At 32.2% G+C, this 20,837-nt stretch overlaps 2 protein-coding genes across 2 annotated transcripts in view; one reads left to right on the plus strand and one right to left on the minus strand.

Moving 5' to 3' along the window:
- Positions 1-13,376, plus strand: part of MS3_00006174 (uncharacterized protein) — a gene marked incomplete at its 5' end in the record, with an annotated part of 262,766 nt that extends 249,390 nt beyond the window's left edge. The window contains 4 exons of the mRNA XM_051214293.1: positions 2,365-2,542; positions 7,537-7,831; positions 8,980-9,293; positions 11,231-13,376. Coding sequence (XP_051067446.1) covers positions 2,365-2,542; positions 7,537-7,831; positions 8,980-9,293; positions 11,231-11,323 — 880 coding nt within the window. The 3' untranslated portion in view covers positions 11,324-13,376. The remainder of the gene's footprint in view (positions 1-2,364; positions 2,543-7,536; positions 7,832-8,979; positions 9,294-11,230) is intronic.
- A 901-nt stretch (positions 13,377-14,277) lies between these two features.
- MS3_00006175 (uncharacterized protein) overlaps positions 14,278-20,837 on the minus strand; it is a gene marked incomplete at its 3' end in the record, with an annotated part of 43,240 nt that continues 36,680 nt past the window's right edge. Inside the window, exon 9 of the mRNA XM_012939574.3 lies at positions 14,278-14,899. Within this exon, the coding sequence (XP_012795028.1) occupies positions 14,278-14,899 (622 nt within the window). The remainder of the gene's footprint in view (positions 14,900-20,837) is intronic.

Raw genomic sequence — 20,837 nt, forward strand, 5'->3', positions numbered from 1 at the left:
GTCACGGATATTAGGGAACTAGCTCAAGTTTACTCACAAATAACTCCAGTATAGCAAAGCTTGAGTTTCACAAGTCACACCAACGTGTGTTTGTCATATATCATGGTATATGCCACAATGATTACTGAATTTAAGTATAGTGTCAGAAAACTAATACACAAAGTACGACAACTTAATGAAATTTAACTTAGAAGAAAAGCACAAAACCGGCTTTTATTAGACAGAAGTGATATAAAATCTGTTAACTTTAATTTTGATTGATTGATAGACACTTATTGTGTTTAACTAATATTCAAGCTGTAATTGGATATTGTTTTTAACGTTACCGCTGTTCAACAGAATTTACAAAGCTATCATTTCGAAACTGATTCAAATAGACTTTCTGTTGAGAGTTTACATGTCTGGAGGTAACTGACTGGAAACTCTTAAGACAACTGGTCCGACTTACTAATAACAGGTTTCTCTGTAAATTACCTTCAACCATCTAACATCTCAACAAATTATATGTATTATCAAATCATTTTAACTAGTGGTGATATTACAACATGATCGATCAGATATCGATCATTACTAAAAGGAGTGGATAAATATGATATTGGTCACTATTCAGTGATCAATCAATTGCATATTTATTATTTTAATATTAAATCTGGTTAATTATTTATTTAAAAGTGTGGATTATTGTAGAGAGTGGGATCAGCTAAAGGCTTTTTTTCATGATTGTCAATAACGTATACTGAAAATGTTCAAAGTGATATATATATATATATATATATATATATATATATATAATCTCGATCCAGTGAACACTCAGATATATGTTAAATATGTAAATATATAAAAAAAATATGGTTTTTGAAAATTCAAGATGTAACTAGAGGCAACTTCCAGAAAGTGGTGATCAACAAAGAAATCCAAATAATCAGTAATGAATTCATTTTCTTTCTAAAGATTCAGTCCATGTTATTCAACAACTCCTTCAATTGCTCCACGATACAAGTTGTGGCTAAAGCTTTCAACATTCACACAAAAATTATACATCATTTAATAAACGTAAACTAAGCTTTGAACTATCAGCAGTGTAAAGGAATTACATCAAAGAATCTATTCGCTAACTCGTATTAATTAAATTCAACAAATGAATAATATAAACACAATGTTTCATTGTTTTTGTGAATGTGATTCTGAAACATTCTCTTCTTATAATAACGTTTAACTATGAAAATTCCCGCTTCTTACAAAAGCTGCTCAAACTCATAAATTAAAAACAAGAATATAGTTTTTTTTAATGTTATAGATGACAGATGTAGTTAATGAGCTTATAGAACGATCCAACTAATAAACTATTCCCAAGAGTTTTAAGGAATATTTGAAAAAGGAAACAACAAGAAAAATCTTATTAATTAAGGCTAAAAGGAAGTGAGGGTAAGGAAAATAATAAACTTTTATAATAACCCAACTCAAAAAGAAAGAAAAAAAGTCTAAGAAACAACCTCTTAAATAATGATTTTATCTTAGATGATTGTTTGAAAATACAAATAAGAGGTCTGGACTTCTTTACGGTTCAGACAAGTTCAAACAAGTTTGCTGAACGAAACGTTGGAATTATCTAAATTTCAATCACTGAGATTATTTCAAATACACACTTTCATATATAGTGAATTCTCTATACTTGGTGCCCAATTTTTGTCAAACTATTCATTCTAATCTTGACGAATATTTGTATATATCCATATGTTCATCAATCGTAAAAGGTTCAATATCGTGAAACCATTGAAATGACTGAATAATCACAGTATTTACGAACAAACTTTATTCAGAGCTTAGATATCAATGTAATAAATGTGTAACATGGATAAATTAAACTAAAGGACGCATCAAGAAAATGATCAGTTAATTCCTTGGTTTTTAATGTTAATGAAACTAAACACTCCCAAATAAACGTACCTTTATTCCTATACATTTTAGATTTCGTAAATTTACTTTAAATTTATAATTGGCAAGACTATAATTTATGGTCGAACCAATCAGATATATGATAGCGAGTGTTGGATGTTCATTCATACATTTGGTGAAATAACGTTTTGGCATTATAGTTTATATCAGTTCGTGATGGAAACCTTAAATTGAATCTCCAACCTTAACTATCGACTGTATATCCTAATTCTAATTCTCCACACTGGTTTATAACCCTCATTTAGTCCGAGTTTGTAGGTGGACATTCTCAAAGTCACTTTAGTATCGCTCAAAGGTCGTCCATAAATTACAGCCACACCAATATTTTTTTAGTAGAAAACATTTTTATCTTTTTTTAATATTGTCAGTTGACTAGTAATTTTAGTGAATATTTATTTAATCTTATAGGACCGGTGTATTAGCTCGATCACGTGCACTTGAAGACTGTAGACAAAGAACAAATGCCATCTTGAAAACCATTCAACCGAATCATATAAATATGGATTTGATAAGATCTGCTAAAATTAACGCAGCTAAAGAAGCTTATTGGATCAATCAATTGACTAATAGACTAGAGCATGTACAAGTAAGTTAATTCATTTTTGACTAGATTAGATCTATTCACTACTCTTAGAAAAATGTGTTTATTTTTCTGGTTAGCGTATTTTTAGAGAGTTAGGTTTCTACGAGATGGGAACGCTAACTTCATGCCCAACCCTCCTTCCTTATCCGGGCTTAAACAGGCAGTAGCCCCCGGAGGGACTACAGGCGGAATTGGAAAAATTTGTGGAAAAGAGAAATTGTTTTAAAGAGTTAGTTAAATGAGTGTACAGATAACGTTATCAATAAAGGTTATGTAAATAAACTGCTCGGTCAAAGAATGGAGACCGAGGTTGACTAATATCCAGACGATTAAATTTTTTATGTAAAGCTTATGATAGAACTGATTTTTTAATAGCTGATTGAAAGATATCTGAAAGAGAAGTTAAAAGTCTGTATCTATTTATTGTGGAAATCAAATGTTCACTGAAGATTAAGGTCAGTTATTGTGTTAATCAACGTGGAAAAAATAATCCCAAAGTACAAAACAATCCTAATTTTTTAGTCAGTACTTGCTTCACATGCAAAGATGGACAGTGGCGCGTTTCGGCCTATTTGGGATTCGTCAGCTGAATGTACTTGCATCTCACAGTTGATGTTCACGTTGGGACTCGAACCCAGTACGGCTTCAAACGCCATCAAGTTATTCACTTAGCTGCTGAGTCCCGGTGGTTAATTAGTTGTGCACTGAGTTGAAATTTAAATTCACTAGGTATTGTTTACTCAACTTTTTCCATAGATGTTTAAGACTGTAATTTATCAGTATCTTATTGGCATATGTGCATACTGTGAGTATTGCCTTGATATTGCCTTAATTCACAAGCATTCTAAACAAAGATGGATAGTGGAGAAGATATGTAGCTCGGGTGAATGATTTTGATGAAGTTTTGTTCTCTGAGCTGAATGTTTTGGTCGTGGAGCTTTCATTATTCTTCTGAACGACATCATCAGCAGCACAAACTTCAGGTAGAAGGTACCTGCAGTTCTAAACATCAATGGGTAGATTCAATTCAACAATATCAAGTTAATTTATTACATACTTTAGTTCTTTTTCTTGCGATTGTCCTGAAACCTATTAATCTTCTTAAAATTGTTTATAAAAGGGTAAAATATATTTAGAATGAGTCATTACGTTTACGTTATTAGATTATTTATTTATAGACAATGTAAACGTTGCGCTAATGACTGAATATGATATTCTTTTGAAAACGTGTGTACTCATTTCAACGATTAATGCATTTATTGTCCAGAAATCTGACGATCCATCAATGTTGTAAACATTTCTAACCTAATTAAGGAATGTTTAAATGGATATGTGATTGAAATACTATCATTATGATGCTTATATTACCCCCGTAATTCAGAGTACACTTGGATTTAATATAAAGGAACTGTTTTACTAGTTAAATGTAAAATCATGAAATATCATAAAGTTCTTAGTAACTTAGCAGTTTATTTTAACACACTATACAATAAACCAAGTACAGAATTATATTTTCGATATTCAAATATATTAATTTCTGAATAGTGGTTCATAAAATTAAAATAACGTTTTTTAGTTTCTTTACTGACACCATTTTGATACTGAAAACTGAAATGTTCTACTTGTTGGAATTTAGGGTTTACATTCACAAAAACCGTTAATGGCAAGATTATAGTTTATGGACGACCTATAAACGAATCTTAAATGATCTTCAGCAAACAGTCAGCATAGAATAAAAATATATTTTAAAAAAATCAAAGAAATAAAGTGGATACACTTCTTATACATAGTTCAGAAACTTGTCAAGGTTATAAAGAGGTTCAGAGGTTCTAAAATCGTAATGCATGCAGCAGAGAAAATCATCCATATGGTTACAGAATAGTCGGCGTCTGGAGCCATGATAAGGTTGCAAAAATTTTCAGCCTAGACCAAACAGTTTCAATATTGTTTGTGTGCACTCCAGTTGTTGAGTACACAAAATACCACTTGTGGATAACGACACGATGCACATAACCAAGCTTATTTGGGAGTCTGTACGCTCTCCAATCGGCCGTATATATTGTAGTACCTGGTTGCAGTGTTACTTGAGCTTTTATTATGCAGTTCACAATAATTTTCATAATTTGCTTTAGTTAAGAGTTATATATAGGGTTTTCATCACGAACTGACATCAGCTAAAATGCCAAAACTATTTAGCCAAATGGATGGAAGACTTTTGCGCCAAAATCCAATATCCGTTAACTTATACCTGATTGGTTCGTCCACAAATTATAGTCTCGCCGTCTTAGTTGTTATAGCCGCTCAATTATCACATTTTGTGTAAAATCCTCCGTGAACCGATAGTACGTTATCATTGAGTACTGAAGTTAGCGCCGTGACCTTGAAATCCTTCAACCGCTTCTGAATGACTCGTCCATAAAATATAGTCTAGCCCTGATAACATAAAGATCATTCGGAACTTTAGAAAAACTTCATTACTGACTAAAATTTAAATTTCATACTCAATAATGAACTTAATATTTGATTCATATGATGTTCTTGGGTAACGTAATTATTGTTGACAGAATAATTTATTTATTAACCAAGCTGCCGCCCTGGATGATTAGCTTTCATTTTCCATATGAATTTGTAAAGCTCTACAAAATAACTGTAGGCGCAAAACACATAATGGAAACTAAAGGACTGCTATTTTCACTGTCTAAAGTCAACGATAATTAAGTGAAACTAGAGTCGCTTTTTGAAAAAAAAAATCATATGCACTTTTCATCGTTCATAACGAATATACTACCTACTTTTATGAGGAATCATGGCTTCAACTTGGGAAACAACATCCTATATGTGTCTTAAAAATAAGTGGAAAAGCCATAAAATATGCCTATGATCAAAATTAAATAAGATGTCTTGAGAATATTCCCAATCAAATGTATAAAGGTACTGTTCTTCAATAGTTATGTTTTTTGTACTAAACAGTGAAGAGTACAGAAGTTTGTAGTTTCTCAACTATCATACTACCGGTCCTTTAAAAGAACCGACAGTAAAGCAGTACTAAATCTTAAAAGCTTTACTTCCCTAAATATGATCGATTTGTAGTGTTCGTTAGTAACTTCATTTATAATTTACATTATTCATTTACGGTTAAACTTAATCAAATGGCCAGTATACACTTTACCACAAAATTTCAGACCATTAGAGTATTTACAAGAAAAGTCTACGTTTACTTTTCTTCTGTTCAAATAAGTTATTTTGTTTACAGGGACATTTAATTTTCAATTTCTTATTCTAACCAAAAAATGGTGACCTTAACTAAGGTAATGAACAAGAAGTTCTAATGATTCATAATACCGTAAGTTCTTTACGCATTCGCAAACAAGAGACAATGTCTATCTTGAACGATAATCAATGTTTATTAACTTGATCGATCTGAGAGTTGATATTTCATGACCATGTTGACCGATATCCTATGATTGAGCTTGGTTTAAAATAAATAGCAAAGAATAAAAAGCATAAACAGAGGTGGATGGTGTCTAGTGGTGAAATCCATGATGCGTTTTGTCCTATTTCGGTTACATCAGATGGATTTAACTCCACCTCGAAGTTGATGTTGACTTTAAGACTCGAACCAAGTACTGTTATCTACAGACGCCATCGCGCTACCTACTTGTCTACTGAGTCCAGATACCTACTGGCTTGCTCAAGCAACTAATACGAATAAATTAAAAAATGAAAAAAATGTTGTTATTTTTCACCTTTAATGGTTGAATACAAAATGACAAAAATAGCGATCTTTCAAGAATAATATGAAATAATTTATTTTTCCAAACCATACCAGCTAAAAACAAACTAAATTATAAAGAATCAGAAAGGGTTTTGTGGAGATTCTAGTAATTTTATAGTTGAACTCATGAGTCAGTTGAAGCTTGACCACCATGGAAGACCTGAAAGCACTGGACGGCTGTTTCGTCCTACTGTGGAACTCCTCAGCAATGCACATTCACGATCCAACTCTCCGCGAGATACGAACACAGGACCTATAAATCAATGGTGGGTGGTGGCGCAATTTCGTGGATTGGTTGAAGTTAGACATTAACAACGTTGGATGCCGGCTCGGTGATCTAAAGTTTAAGCGTTCCCGCGCATGACTGATAGATCCTGGGTTCGATTTCCACGGGCAGGATCGTGGATGCGTACTGCTGAGGAGTTCCATACTAGAATGAAACAGCCATCCAGAGCTTCCAGGTTTTTAACAATGGTGGTCTAGCTTCAATTGATTCATGAATTCAATTATTAGAATAATATGAATACATTTTATATCATTAGGTTCTGACTTCATGGATTACAACCAATGATCTTTTGAAATGGAATATGAAATAATTAAAGAAATACTTGTGATTAGAAACTAACGTGAACATTTAGCAATGTGATATATGAAAAATTTAATTAAAATTAAAATATTGAGAAAAAGATGATAAATACATCGTAACCACGTGCTTCATTTAATAGAATATTTTTTGAATGAGTTTATTTTCAAAATTAAAATTGTTTGTCTATACGATCGCAGTTATTCACTAAACTACTTAACTTCCCATGCGCGTTTAAACTAATAACATGCAAAAAACATATTTTTATGAAAGAAAATTATTTTTCCCAGCTGTGAGTTATTTCAAAAAGTACTCAAAATCGTTCCAGTCACAAAAATCAATGAATTAAGTGAAGTTGGAAGTGCAGGTTACTGGGCGCTAACTCAGTGTTCTAATGATCAATTTAGCTCGTAGAGAGGATAAACGCATTAGAGTTTCATCCTTGAGGAGTGCTCACTGATAAGACTTTTCATACTGTGTCTAAAGTTGCTTACTGACCTGTAACTATCAATCGCCTCAAAGTTAAAATAAATTCGTGATGTAAACTATTTTCATGTTACCTATAGTAAAATTTCTAATAAATGTTTGTTTTTTGCAGCTAATTAATGCATACATAATCTGTTTTCAATTCAATTTCAGACACAGATACAATTACAGTTTATCACAGAATTATGTTTACTGCAAAAAGGATTGGTAAATCATTATTATGTCTTAGATCAACATGCTGTGAGAATCCATGTACCAGAGATAACGGATACAAATTCAACATTTTCAGCTTGTGAACTAATTGGTCCTAATTTTCAGTTTACTGAACAAGCATTATTGATTTTGTCTAACTGGAAGTTGGATCCGCTAACAAATAAACAAATTAAACATACACTAAAAACTCCAGTATGTCAGTTCTCCCCAGTTGTTCCTGCTACTTATGCTGAAAGTGAGTAATATTGCTAGATAGTGCATGAATACATAAGTAGCTCTCATGTAGAATTACTTAATTTCGAAAATAAATAACTTTTTAAAGGTTCACATTATAAGCTGATATCACATCAGGATTGAATATGAAAAAGTAGGAAACTTTTATTAATTATTCACCATTGAATCTTATACATATGAGATTTTCGTTTGCAATCTTCTTTATTCAAGTAATTTCAAAGAATTTTCACTGAATTATGTGCGTTTAGCTCGTATATATTAAGGTTGATCCAACTACATCCTTTCAAAAGTGTAAAAAAGATAGATTTAAATAACTTGACTGTTAATAGGTGTTAAAAATTCAGGTAGATATTCAGTCATAATCAGAGGTTAACTTGATGCAGACACACATGAGCAAAATCTTCTGTTATAACTGATAGACTACAGAAAATCAATGAATGACTAGCGAACTTTGTTCATTACTGTTAGAGTCAGTTTCTTTTTTTAACATATTAACACTAACACTTTTATCAAAGCGTGAAGTAGTTTTGAATCAAAAAGCAGAATCAGGGTTTTCATTATGGAATATCTGTAGTTCAGTACATAACTCTCTATATATCTTCAAAAAAATGTTACTTTTCCTTTTAAACTCTCTAAGCACGTTTTACTTCTTATTGTGTTCAATTAGAAATATTATGTTGCGCAATATTATAAATTGATTGGAATAAGACGATAACTTTGTTGTTATGGTTTCTGTTTTCTGTAGTGAAGCCGTGAATATACACTGCTGAGGAGTTTTGTTCTAGGATAATACAGACATTTGGTAATCTCTGATTTCCAATAGCAGTCTAGATGAGATCACGTCATCATTTAGATTACGTGAATATTACCACTAAAGTGACTTGTGTTAAAGAAAAAAAACTGTTAGAAATATACGTTAAAGAACACGATACAGGTCTGTACCCATATACAACAATATCTACAACTACTTTCCTAGATATCACATTCTTATAGTTCACATTCCATCTTATATCTGCATCAGTAAGCAGAAAACTGTATGATATTTACATGCGTTTAGCTTTATTTATCTCATTTAAGCAACTGATGTTTTGGATTAAATTCTTATGTTTTAATAGTCGAATTCTTAATTTCACCTTTTTTCTTTTAAAGGTCATCTATCACGTTTATTAAGAATGACTAGTTTAAACGAACAATCACATCAAATGAGCACTAAAAAAACTAATGAACAAATTACCTCAAATAATAATCAAACAGAATCAAACAGTCAAGTTGATGGAAATCAATTAGATTTCAACTATGAACAACTTACTACATCAATTGGAAGTTTGTCAACTTTAATTAATGCTATTTATCGTTTATTATTAACTAGTTTAACAGTAATGATGGCTATGGGTGGATTATTAGTCTGTTTGCATATGATTTCAATATTGGGACGTATAATAATACGAATTCCAGTACGTAAGGTGAGATGAAAAAAAACCCTGGAAAATTATTTTATTGAGTTTGAATATATTTTCAGGATTAATGTCAAAAGTTAATTTGAAAAGCGGGGGTTCTGTTTTTATATTTATTTATTATAAAGGCAGATTATAATGAATTGCACATCCTATTTTATTCGTATATGATTTGTCTTACTAATAATATTTAAACTTTGTATGTGATCTTGTTACTATGTGAACCTTTTTAATGTTTCGGTGAAGATCTGTAATCAATAACAGGATATTGATCAACATGTGTTAAGCGTACATTGATTACAATTAAACTGAATTCAAACTTACCGTAGTTTATTATTATATCTCATCTATGGTATTAACAAACTACCGTCTACCTACGGAGTTTAAATATGCTATATATATATATATATATATATATATATATATATATATATATATTCTGTCTACCAGTGAAGAAGTTCGAAATATTTTAGAACGTATGTAATTGAATCGCATGTAATTTGTGCACAAGGTTTCATTCACATTCTTTATGACAACGTCATGATAAAACAATTAGCCGCTAAACGAAATGGATAACCTTTCAACTACATAGGCTGTAGAAGACAACTAACTATACTGCACATCGTTTACACGTCAAATGTAAGTGAATGCATCAGCTAATAACTATGAGTTGCTGACAATTTTATTGTTGTTATTAACATAATCTCTTTGGGACTCAAAAATTTAATAGCTTTCCAGGAAAAAGGAATTAGGTTGTTATAATTTCTCTTATTACGACCCAGCTATTCTTAATGATTAATATTCTTGGATACCAATCCAGATGACAAGTCCCCAAATCAGAACACAGTTTAACAGGGAAGTAATTATACTCCAAATAACAAGGGTAGATAGAAGTAGGAATTCCGATAAGACAAATGCTAGTATATTTATAGTTTTACATAAGATTCTAGATTCTTCCCCAAATATCCACTAGCGCTGATTGGGTAAGAATTAGCCAATCAGCGTGCCCCAACACATTCCTACATGGAACTTGCTTTAATCGAATCTATATTCCAATAACATATGCTTATCCACGGTAAATGTTTACATATCATTTAGACAAACAGCCATTCCAAATTTCAATTTTTACTGGTAAAACTGCAATGAACATTATATACCTTATTCATATAATCACGGTGACGAAAATAGTGCTTAGAAGTTACTATACAATTATATCAGACGGTTTGGAGAAAGTTTGATGCAGTATTTTTTTCAAAATAGTATATTATACTTATCAATGTAACTTAATCGTCTTCTTAGGTTAATATAATCTTTGATTCAAGGGCATTTTATGATATTTGTTTCACGGCAACTTACTCATCCTTTCTAGTTCCAGTCATTTGAAACTCTTATTCTTGTGAAAATGAAATTTTGTTGACATTTCACATCAGAGAACAACTTATACAGAGCATGTTTATTGAAATATGGACAATCCCTACTTGAAGATAATTTTCATTACAGAACGACATTGAATACCATAGTGTTATATTTATCTTCTTGAGACATTGGATAATTCTTTCATTGTGCTTAAAATTGGCTGAATTAGGAAGTGCTGAATAACCTAATGCTCTGTGAACTGGGAGTACTATTTCGTATGTGAACCGCAAATGTATGCCTATTGTTTTGGAGTTTCAAACTGAGACGAAGAAGCTGCAAATACTCCATGGTATTCAATGATTCCCCAGAAATTATCAGTCTGAAACATAAATTATTCGCCAAAATTCTGTCGAGTGAGAATCTCGATTAAGTGGTTTCTTCAAATTTATATTAGTCTATTCATAGGTAACGGATTGGTGGTTATAGTCGTATCATTTAATTTACCTCTATTTAATTTAAATTCATTATAAACAAAATGAGTTTATTGCTTTACTTTTAATCATCTGATATTGTTTCATCTTTTTATTCAGATTTATTACACCACCATCTACCCTCCTTGTATATCTGTGAACAATCCATCTTGTTCACCTACTGTTTGCCAATCACGCAGTCAACATTCATGATGTATAAAACTATGTATTATAATATACAAACTTCATTATCTGTACTAAAGAAATACTCGAAATGTTAAGCAAAACACGGAAGCAACTCTATTTTGAAAAAAAGTATCAATTCACAGCTTTTGACGTGAGTGATACCGTAATCCACACACTTCCACTATTCACACAACAGAATTGAACTAAAACAAAAAAAATTCGTTTGTTTTGCTCAATATTATATTTATCCTTGAACAATGATGAAACTAAGTAAATATAATGACCGGAACCAAACGTGAAAAACCCCAAACCAATAAGGTGGACTACGTATATATATATATATATATATATATATATATAGTTGAATTTTTCGATCAAATTTATTTCGCTCTCTGATAAACGCATTTTTTTCTTATTTTTTCATTCGACTTCTTATGTCATTTGGGATATTTTTTAATACGGAAAGACTATACCCATACACATGGGAAAAAGAAAAACGTGTATGTGTTGGTGATTAGATAAATGTGTTTAGGATGGAATTAGGATAAAGAGAAGATTAGTAGGAAAAAAACTTTGCTCATAGAAAGAATGAGAAGAAGAAAAAGACTGTCAATGTTTAATGCTCTAATATTGTGGATACAACTTTCATGATAATATAGATCTCTTTCACTGGAATTTCCATATATATATATATATATATCCTTTGTATATGTTATTTAATACTGCTGTCGTGTAACATTGAGAAAATCGATTGTAACTGTAATTTCCTTTTTAAGAATGTTTCAATTTATTCGGTAAGTTGACTTAATGGTAAAAATAATTTGTTTTTAAAAAGGAATGACATTTAAGATGTTTATTGCTTTGTAATTTTCTAATTGATATCTTAATCTTATCTTCGTCCTATACAATGTGGTAATCCTAATGATTAATTTCTGCTTTTTTTTTTCTTTCATTGAATAAACTTGCATTCCGTTAATGTAACATTGAATATATACTTTATAGATATATATTTGTAAATATGAACACTTCTTAAACTTTGTTTCTAGGTTGCCTACAGTTCAACATAAAAACCAATGTAAATAATTTCTTTTTTTTTCTATGTTGTGAATAGTATGTGGTTTATTATTTTCCATAGAAATTATTAAATCAATACTAGTTCTAAATGTAATCTTATGAATTTGATAATCTATTCTATAAATGTTGTGTTTTACTTTTGTATCCTTGAATTAGGGGTAGGGTGGGGGATAGGAGGGGATTTCGTGAGTTATGAACTTTCTAGTTTAGATTTATATAAGCAGATATATTTGAAAATATTCTTGTCATCAATTTATCAGTATACTTTAGTAGTATGATCATATAAAATATGCATAGGGTTCAACTATGTCGAGTGTTAGGAAAGAACTTACTGAAGACAGAGGATAATGGTCGCGCGATGTTATAGACTAATATAATTTAGACGACCACACTATTGGATCTCACATCAATGGACCAGAGTTCAAGCGCTCGTATGCGAAACTGAAAGGATAGGATTCGATCCTTGCTAACGAGATTGTGGATACTCAGTTCTGAGGAGTCCCATGCTAGGAAGAAATGTTTATTTACTGCTTTTAGATTTTCAATAGTTGACTAAATTAAATCGGTTTATAATCTCAATAAAGTTCGATATTTTCACAATCACCTACTGATATTCCAACAGAAACTAGGCGATAATCGTGCATCAAAAACAACTGTCGTCCGACTGTGCCTTGAGGAACATTGTGCAGCCATGTAGTGTAAGATTATATACCATATCAGTCAGGTGAGTATCAGTAGGAGCTTTAGGTTGATTTCGTACCTCAATTTGAAAATATGGACCACTAGATTTCAATTAGGTAGTCTAGAAGCATCATATGAATGGCAAGCCCTGAAAGTGTTATATTTGGATTACGTTTCTAGTCGTAGGTACTGAATAATGAAGAGTCACAAACTAAAATAAAACTTTTCATCACTCCTTGATTCCAATTTTTATTCTATTGATGACTGCCCATGATGAAAAACGTTGACCTCAAGTTGAATAATCTCTAAGAATGATAAATGACTGCATTTATAATATTTTAGCATTAAAATCGGTCTATTGGTAACGCGATTCCCTTAGATTCTAATGAGTCGTAGGTTCTCAATTAAGCAATGTTTGATCTGAGTAAATATGGAATTAATTCTTACTAATAAATTATCATATGAAAACTGATTTCAGAATTTACATTAAGATTGTACGAAGTATGATGGTATCATATTGAAGCATTTCAGCATTTCTTAACAGTTAAAATACAAATTGAATAAACATATCCAGTTTATAAATAACAAGATAATGAACATTCAAAGCGCTTTAAGTATTCATTGTAACTGATTTTAGTTTCTACTTCAAACTACTTCATACGTCTCACTTAGATTAAAATGCTGAAACTGAGTATTGCTTGTTCAACCGCTAAGGTATTGAAATAATTCAAATGATATAGCACTTAATTGACTGTTGACACATTGCTCCAAAGGACTCCTCATTTAAGGTAGTCTACAGTGTCAAAGGAACTGGATTGAAGGGGGTTCAAATCAATATTTTATGCACTGAAGAGGCATTGGCAATCCACAAACTCAAGTCTGAACTTTGCGTGCAGAAACGTTTTTTCCAACCTTTCATCCTTCCTTGGCCATATCTCCTAATTATCAACTTTGTTAAAACATTATGGTTTAAAAACAAGTTTATTTATTTATAAAATAATCATTATGATTTAAAAACGATAAATCAGTACAAAACCATTACAAATGATAAAACAAGGGGAATTGGGAAACACTTTTAAAATTACAAAATATTGATTGTTAAGACTTAATTGTTTTGGTTTTGAAGAATAAAAGAGAGACGAATCATTTTGTCAAGTTCAGCTGTTAGTCAGTCATATTAAATATCCATCCATATGAGTAAATTTTAAAAGCTGAAAATAAATTATTTATGCGTCACAAACACTTGAGGTTCGTCTATAAATCTTTGGTCGATTTTCAAAAACAGGTGAATTAATTGCTGAAACATTTGTTATGTGGTCATGTTTCATAATAGATCGATATGTAGTTGAGTCATTAAAATTATTTGTAAATGTACTTGAGTTTGACGGTGATTGTGGTCTTTTCTTATCCATGGATTGATTGAAGTCATAAACCATTTGAATTGATGGAGAACCATATGTTTCCGATCGATCAGGTAAAGGAGGAGCATTTTCATCAAAAGGATCTGATATTCTTCCTGTTGTTGTTAATGGATTATTTTTATTATCAATACCTTCTGTATTCTCATCTGGTGGAAATCCAGTTTCATATATTCCTGTACCAGAATATATGCCTAGTGGATCACATTCATCATATTCGTCAGGTATTGTACTTGGCTCTAATTGTTTACTGTAAGCAGCATTTGATGATTTTTTAATTAATGGAGGAATATTAGATGTATCTTCGTATGTAATATTCATGAAATGTTGATTGAGTGGACATGAACTACCATAATTGGACTGTGCTGAACTTCGAGGATTGTGATATAATACAATAGGTCCATGTTTATTTAAATATTGTACCTTACGTCTATAGTATAATAATCGTTGCAAAAATGATAGTTTGAAGCATAGGTAAAAGTAAAAGAAAATAAATATTTCAGTGAATTATGGCATCTCTATATTCAGACAACAATCGAAATTGACAGAACGCAAGAAACGTACTAGTTCATACGATCGTAGTGTCTTGTAAATGTTATTTCATAATCAAAAATGAATTTAGAATAGAAAAGACTGATGTAAATCTAATAAACGACTAATCTCCTTTAATTCAATTTTTATATCAATTACTTTTGACAGCAAAACAATTCAGACAGTTGAAACGCAAACAAAATAGTTAATGTGCTAGTGATCAATGCAAGTAATTCGATATTATGCCTCTAAGGGAGAAGTTTTCAGTGGCTTATTATATTTAAAAAAAAGATACATAAACCAAAATGTTGTCATATGAAACAGTTTATTCATGTAAATGCAAGTAATTTCTACTGTTTAACTTACTTACTTACACCCGTTACTCTTAGTAGAGCATAGGCGGCTGACCAGCATTCTCCAACCCACTCTGTCCTGGGCCTTCTTTTCTAGTTCCATCCAATTCTTGTTCATTTTTCTCATGTCTATCTCCATTTCTCGGCTTAATGTGTTCTTTGGTCTTCCTCTCCTCCTTTGGCCTTGAGGATTCCATGTGAGGGTTTGCCTTGTGACGCAGTTCGGTGCTTTCCTCAATCTGTGTCCTATCCACTTCCAGCGCTTCTTCCCGATTTCTTTCTCCGCTGGGATCTGGTTTGTTCTCCCCTACAGTAGGTTGTTGCTAATAGTGCACGGCCAACGAATCCGAAGTATTTTACGTAGATAACTGTTAATAAACACTTGTATCCTTTGGATGATGGCTTTCGTAATTATCCGAGTTTCCGCCCCATACAATAGAACTGTCTTGACATTTGTATGGAAAATCCTGACCTTGGTGTTGGTTGACAGTTGCTTTGATTTCCAGATGTTCTTCAGTTGTAGATGTACTGCTCTTGCTTTGGCGATCCGCGCCTTCTCATCTGCATCAGATCCATTCTGTTCATCAATGATGCTGCCCAAATATGTAAAGGTTTTTACATCGTCCAAATCTTCTCCGTCAATTGTGATTTGATTGGTGCATGCTGTGTTTTACCAGAGAATCTTGCTTTTCCCTTTGTGTATATTGAGACCTACTGATGCTGAGGCTGCTGCTAAACTGTTCGTTTTCTCCTGTATTATTGTTGCGTTTGCGATAGAAGTCCCAGATCATTTTTCAAAGTTTATATCGTCTAACTGCATCCTAGATGTCCACTGTATCCCGTGCTTCCCTTCAGATGTTGACGTCTTTATGATCCAGTCGATCACCATGAGAAAGAGAAAGGGTGAGAGTCAGCAACCTTGCCTGACACCGGTCTTTACTTCGAAAGAGTCTGTGACCTGTCTTCTATAAACAATTTCGCAGTTTAATCCATCGTAGGAATTCCGTATGATATTGACTATCTTCTGAGGCACGCCGTAGTATCGAAGAAGTTTCCATAGTGTTGTTTTGTCCACGCTATCAAATGCTTTTTCGAAGTTCTACTGTTTAGTTTTAGACATTCCGGCTACTTCAATTTAATAAAAAATGTAGTTTAATTTGTGTACTAATATCAGTTTGTTAAGCATCTATTTGCTTTGTTCAACAATACATATTCTATGAATGTACTGACTACCAATTTATAGTGCAACTTCAGCCAAAATGAGTTTCATAGAGACTATCCTTTAGAACCAATAATAGTTTATGACTAAATTGATGAATTATAAGGAATTATAATCATAAAATGTACAATAAACTAATTCATTTAATGATAAAATTTCATAATGTATATGTCTCATATTGAAATTTAGTTACTATCACGCGATCAAATGGATTACTATCACAGAGGTTGATATTTATGTTATGAATGTACTGCTCATTGGGATATTACAAATATATTATTTTTTTTTATAACAATCAACCCAATGCTCAATTTATTCGAAATTATCAAATCGAACCTTGGTAATGTTACCTACAAACTCATTAATAACCGGATCAAATTATCCAAGTGTAAATGCAATTGGTACAATCACAGAATATTTAATAAACGATGTTTACAAGACAACATCATCCCGAATTCTCTTTTTATAAAACCTCCAGAACTGTCCTGGAGATTCATCCAGACTTCGCAACACGCGTCTCGAATATTTTTACGAGAACGCATTCACAAATGCACACATTTACTAGAAAAATATCGTGAACGAATCAAAAACCTTGATGATTTACTGAAGCTTTTAATCCCGACCGAATTACAAACTACGATATCCAACCTGTTTATAGAAAGAGAACGCTACTATTTAAATTCATCGAAACACCGACAAATTAAAAAATTCGAAAACATCAAAGAAAAGAAGAAAGATAGGAAAACATCAACAATAAAATATAATTCGAATGATCTAAGAAGAACTGTTCATAATCTCTCGAACAGAAACTTAAACAGTCACGAAATCACTATACTGGAGAAGGGATTAAATTTCAATTTACATAGAAAACCACTTAGCACTCTTGAAATTGCTCCAATTATAGAACCAATAATCGCACAACTAATGGAAAAAGAGTCGCATTTACTACATCAAAAGACATCCCATATTCTGACTAAACAAAAACACATTACACTAAACATTTCAAAAGAAGAATTGAAGGCTCTGCATTCACTTAAAGAAGACAAAACTATTATCATTACGAAAGCCGACAAAGGCAACACAACAGTAATCATGAATAAAACAGATTATATTAATAAGGCTCTTGAACATCTCTCAACAGGACCTTATGAAAAGATCAATCCAAAAACTTCTCTAACGATTAAGAATACAGTCAAATTCTGAACGAGCTAAAACCAATCATTGGGGTCTCGCTTTGGTTTGCGTTGCTTCCCAAATCATGTAATGTCTCACGGTTTTATGGCTTACCAAAAATTGATAAACGAGATATTCCTCTAAGACCGATAGTAGACTTCACAAACACCCCAACATATGGATTATCAAAATATTTAAGCAACATATTAAAACCACTGCAACTCAACTTACATAATATAATTAAAGACACATATGACTTTAAATCAAAATTATCCGGATTAGTCATCGAGAAGAATGAAATCATGGTAAGCTTTGATGTCGTTTCTTTATACACAAGTGTTCCCATTGATAAATGCTTAGAATTCATTAGTGGTTTACTTGAGAACGACAATACTCTTCCTGACAGATGCCCGTTGAGCATCAGTCTAATCATGAAATCCTTAAAACTTTGCTTAAATTCAACGCTATTTACTTTTAACGGTATGTTATTCAAACAAATTAACGGTGTAGCAATGGGATCCCCCGTGTCCCCGATTGTAGCCAACCTTTTTATAGCATACATAGAATCAAATATCTTCGCCCACAACATTATACCACGAATTTGGCTTAGATATGTGGACGATACGTTTGTTGTTATAAAAAAGACTCATCTAAGATCTTTTTCTAAACGAATAAATACACTTTCATCACACATCCAATTCACCAATGAAAATGAAAATGTACATGGTGAGCTACCATTCTTGGATTGCTTAGTAAAAAGAAATCCAAATGGAAGTCTAAACCTATCCATTTACCGAAAACCGACGCACTCAAATCGTTATATTGTTTTCCATTCAGCACATCCTTTCAGTGCTAAGATCTTGCTAGCCTTAAATCTTTTTAGAAGAGCTAACAAGATAATCACATCAGAGGAAGACAAAGAAAAAGAACAAATGAATGTAATCAGCATCTTACAATTTAATAATCTTCCTATGAAGATTATTAGAAGCATATTAAAACAAAACAGTTTATTGCGTTATAATAATGATTCGAATGAAATGCCATGGATTGGTACTGCAGTTCTACCATATCGTCATGGCACAACAGAAGAAATCCAAAGAATCTTAAAACATCACAGAATTAAAGTATATTACAAAACAACGAACACACTACGTAATACTTTAGTTCGCCTGAAAGAAAAAATCCCTTTCATGTTCACACAGAACTGAGTCCACAAATTAGGTTGTATCGATTGTGATACCTATTATATTGGAGAGTCATCCCGCGAAATCTTGACTAGAGCCAAAGAACATATTAGGTACACAAAAAAACCTCCTAACAATCCTGTAGAATTGAACCAACTTCAAATTAAATCGGCAATAGCAGTTCATGCCATTTTCAACAACCACCAAATCGATTTTAAAAATATAATATTGCAAAAAGGCTTTTCCAACTACAAAGAAAGGAGGGTAGCTGAGGCGTTCCATATAATGCTTAATCCTACTTCTCTCAATAGAAAAGAAGGCCTTACCATACATCCTACTTGGACCATCTATCCTAGCCATTCAGTCTGATCATATTTACAATTCACACTACCATATTACAAATTGAACTCTAGCCTTTCTCACCTTAAAGGTCACACAAGTTTTCATTCTTAAACAATGCACACATACATACACACAAAATTACATACATATCACTTATGAATCACCTTGACAGAAATGACATGACATCAACGTGTTTAGACCTGTTTTTGACTGATCAAATATTATTCTTGCATTGTTCCGTTGTACTATTTAAACTTGGATTAATTTTAATTTGGTTATTTATTCTCTGAAGAAGTGACTTACACTAACTCACGAAACGTCAGAAAATCTAATTTTCTACTCATTAGGATATTACAAATATATTATTTTTATTTATAAAAAACAATCGTTATGCAATCATTTCAGATCAAACAGTTTATCCGATAAATATATATATATATATATATATATATATATATATATATATCATATAATAAAACTAATGATATCAAACGTAATAAACTCAATTCTTTTTATTTACACAGATTGAACTCATGAGTCAGTTGAAGCTAGACCACCGTTGAAAACCTGGAAGCACTGGACGGCCGTTTCGTCCTAGTATGGGACTCCTCAGCAGTGCGCATCCACGACCCCGCACCACCCGGGGCTCGAACCCGGGACCTACTGGCTTCGCGCGCGAGCACTTAACCATTAGACCACTGAGCCGGCATCCAACGGTGTTAATGTCTAACTTCAACCAATCCACGAAGTTGCGCTACCGTACACCATTGTCTTCAGTGAGTTGATATCTCACAACAGACCTGGTTGAACTCCACTGGTAACGACTTCTCACTAGAACTCCAGAAGTGTCTCCTGAAGTCAGTCACTAGTGAGCAGGTGATTATTATTATCAGAATGTGTTTTGTGGAGATTTTTAGAAATTTTCACAGATTGAACTCATGAGTCAGTTTTTATTTAGATTGTATATAACTAACGAACCAACATTATCTCTACGTTCTAACCCTCAATTTAGGAAAAAGACTTAAAACAGTGACACTATATTTTGTTGACGAATTAAAAACATTCAAGCTGACTCTTCTAGGAGTTTAGCAGGAAGTTGGCTCATCGATTTGGCAACAAAGCATTTTCCTGTTATCACCGATGTCATTTTATGATGAAGACTTAAATATCAAATCCCTAGTATGAATCCTAGATACTTTACCGGGAACTTTAAAAAACCCATCTAGACCCTTCAAAGTCTTAGAGAAAACAGGTGATCTATGTGCATTTAGGTGAATTCGTGTATGTCGTTGCTTGTTTAATTTATAGGTAGAGTAACCCACAGAAGACTTTAATAGACTCATTAAATGTGTTAAACCTGCTTGCATTTTGTAATATTATTGTTTTCTTTTCTACAGACAATCTGTTTTCTGACCAGTTAAGAACTGGTTAAAAGTCATGGCGTTTATGTAAAGCCACTTTTCATATTATATACTCTTACTGAGTAAATGAGTTGCATATATGAGCATTGAGTTCCCACGTTAAAGATCAGACTATTTTTATTCATCTCTGCTTTCAAACGTCTAT

This window comes from Schistosoma haematobium, chromosome 2 (assembly GCF_000699445.3).
Source record: "Schistosoma haematobium chromosome 2, whole genome shotgun sequence".
In the NCBI taxonomy this organism is placed as follows: domain Eukaryota; kingdom Metazoa; phylum Platyhelminthes; class Trematoda; order Strigeidida; family Schistosomatidae; genus Schistosoma; species Schistosoma haematobium.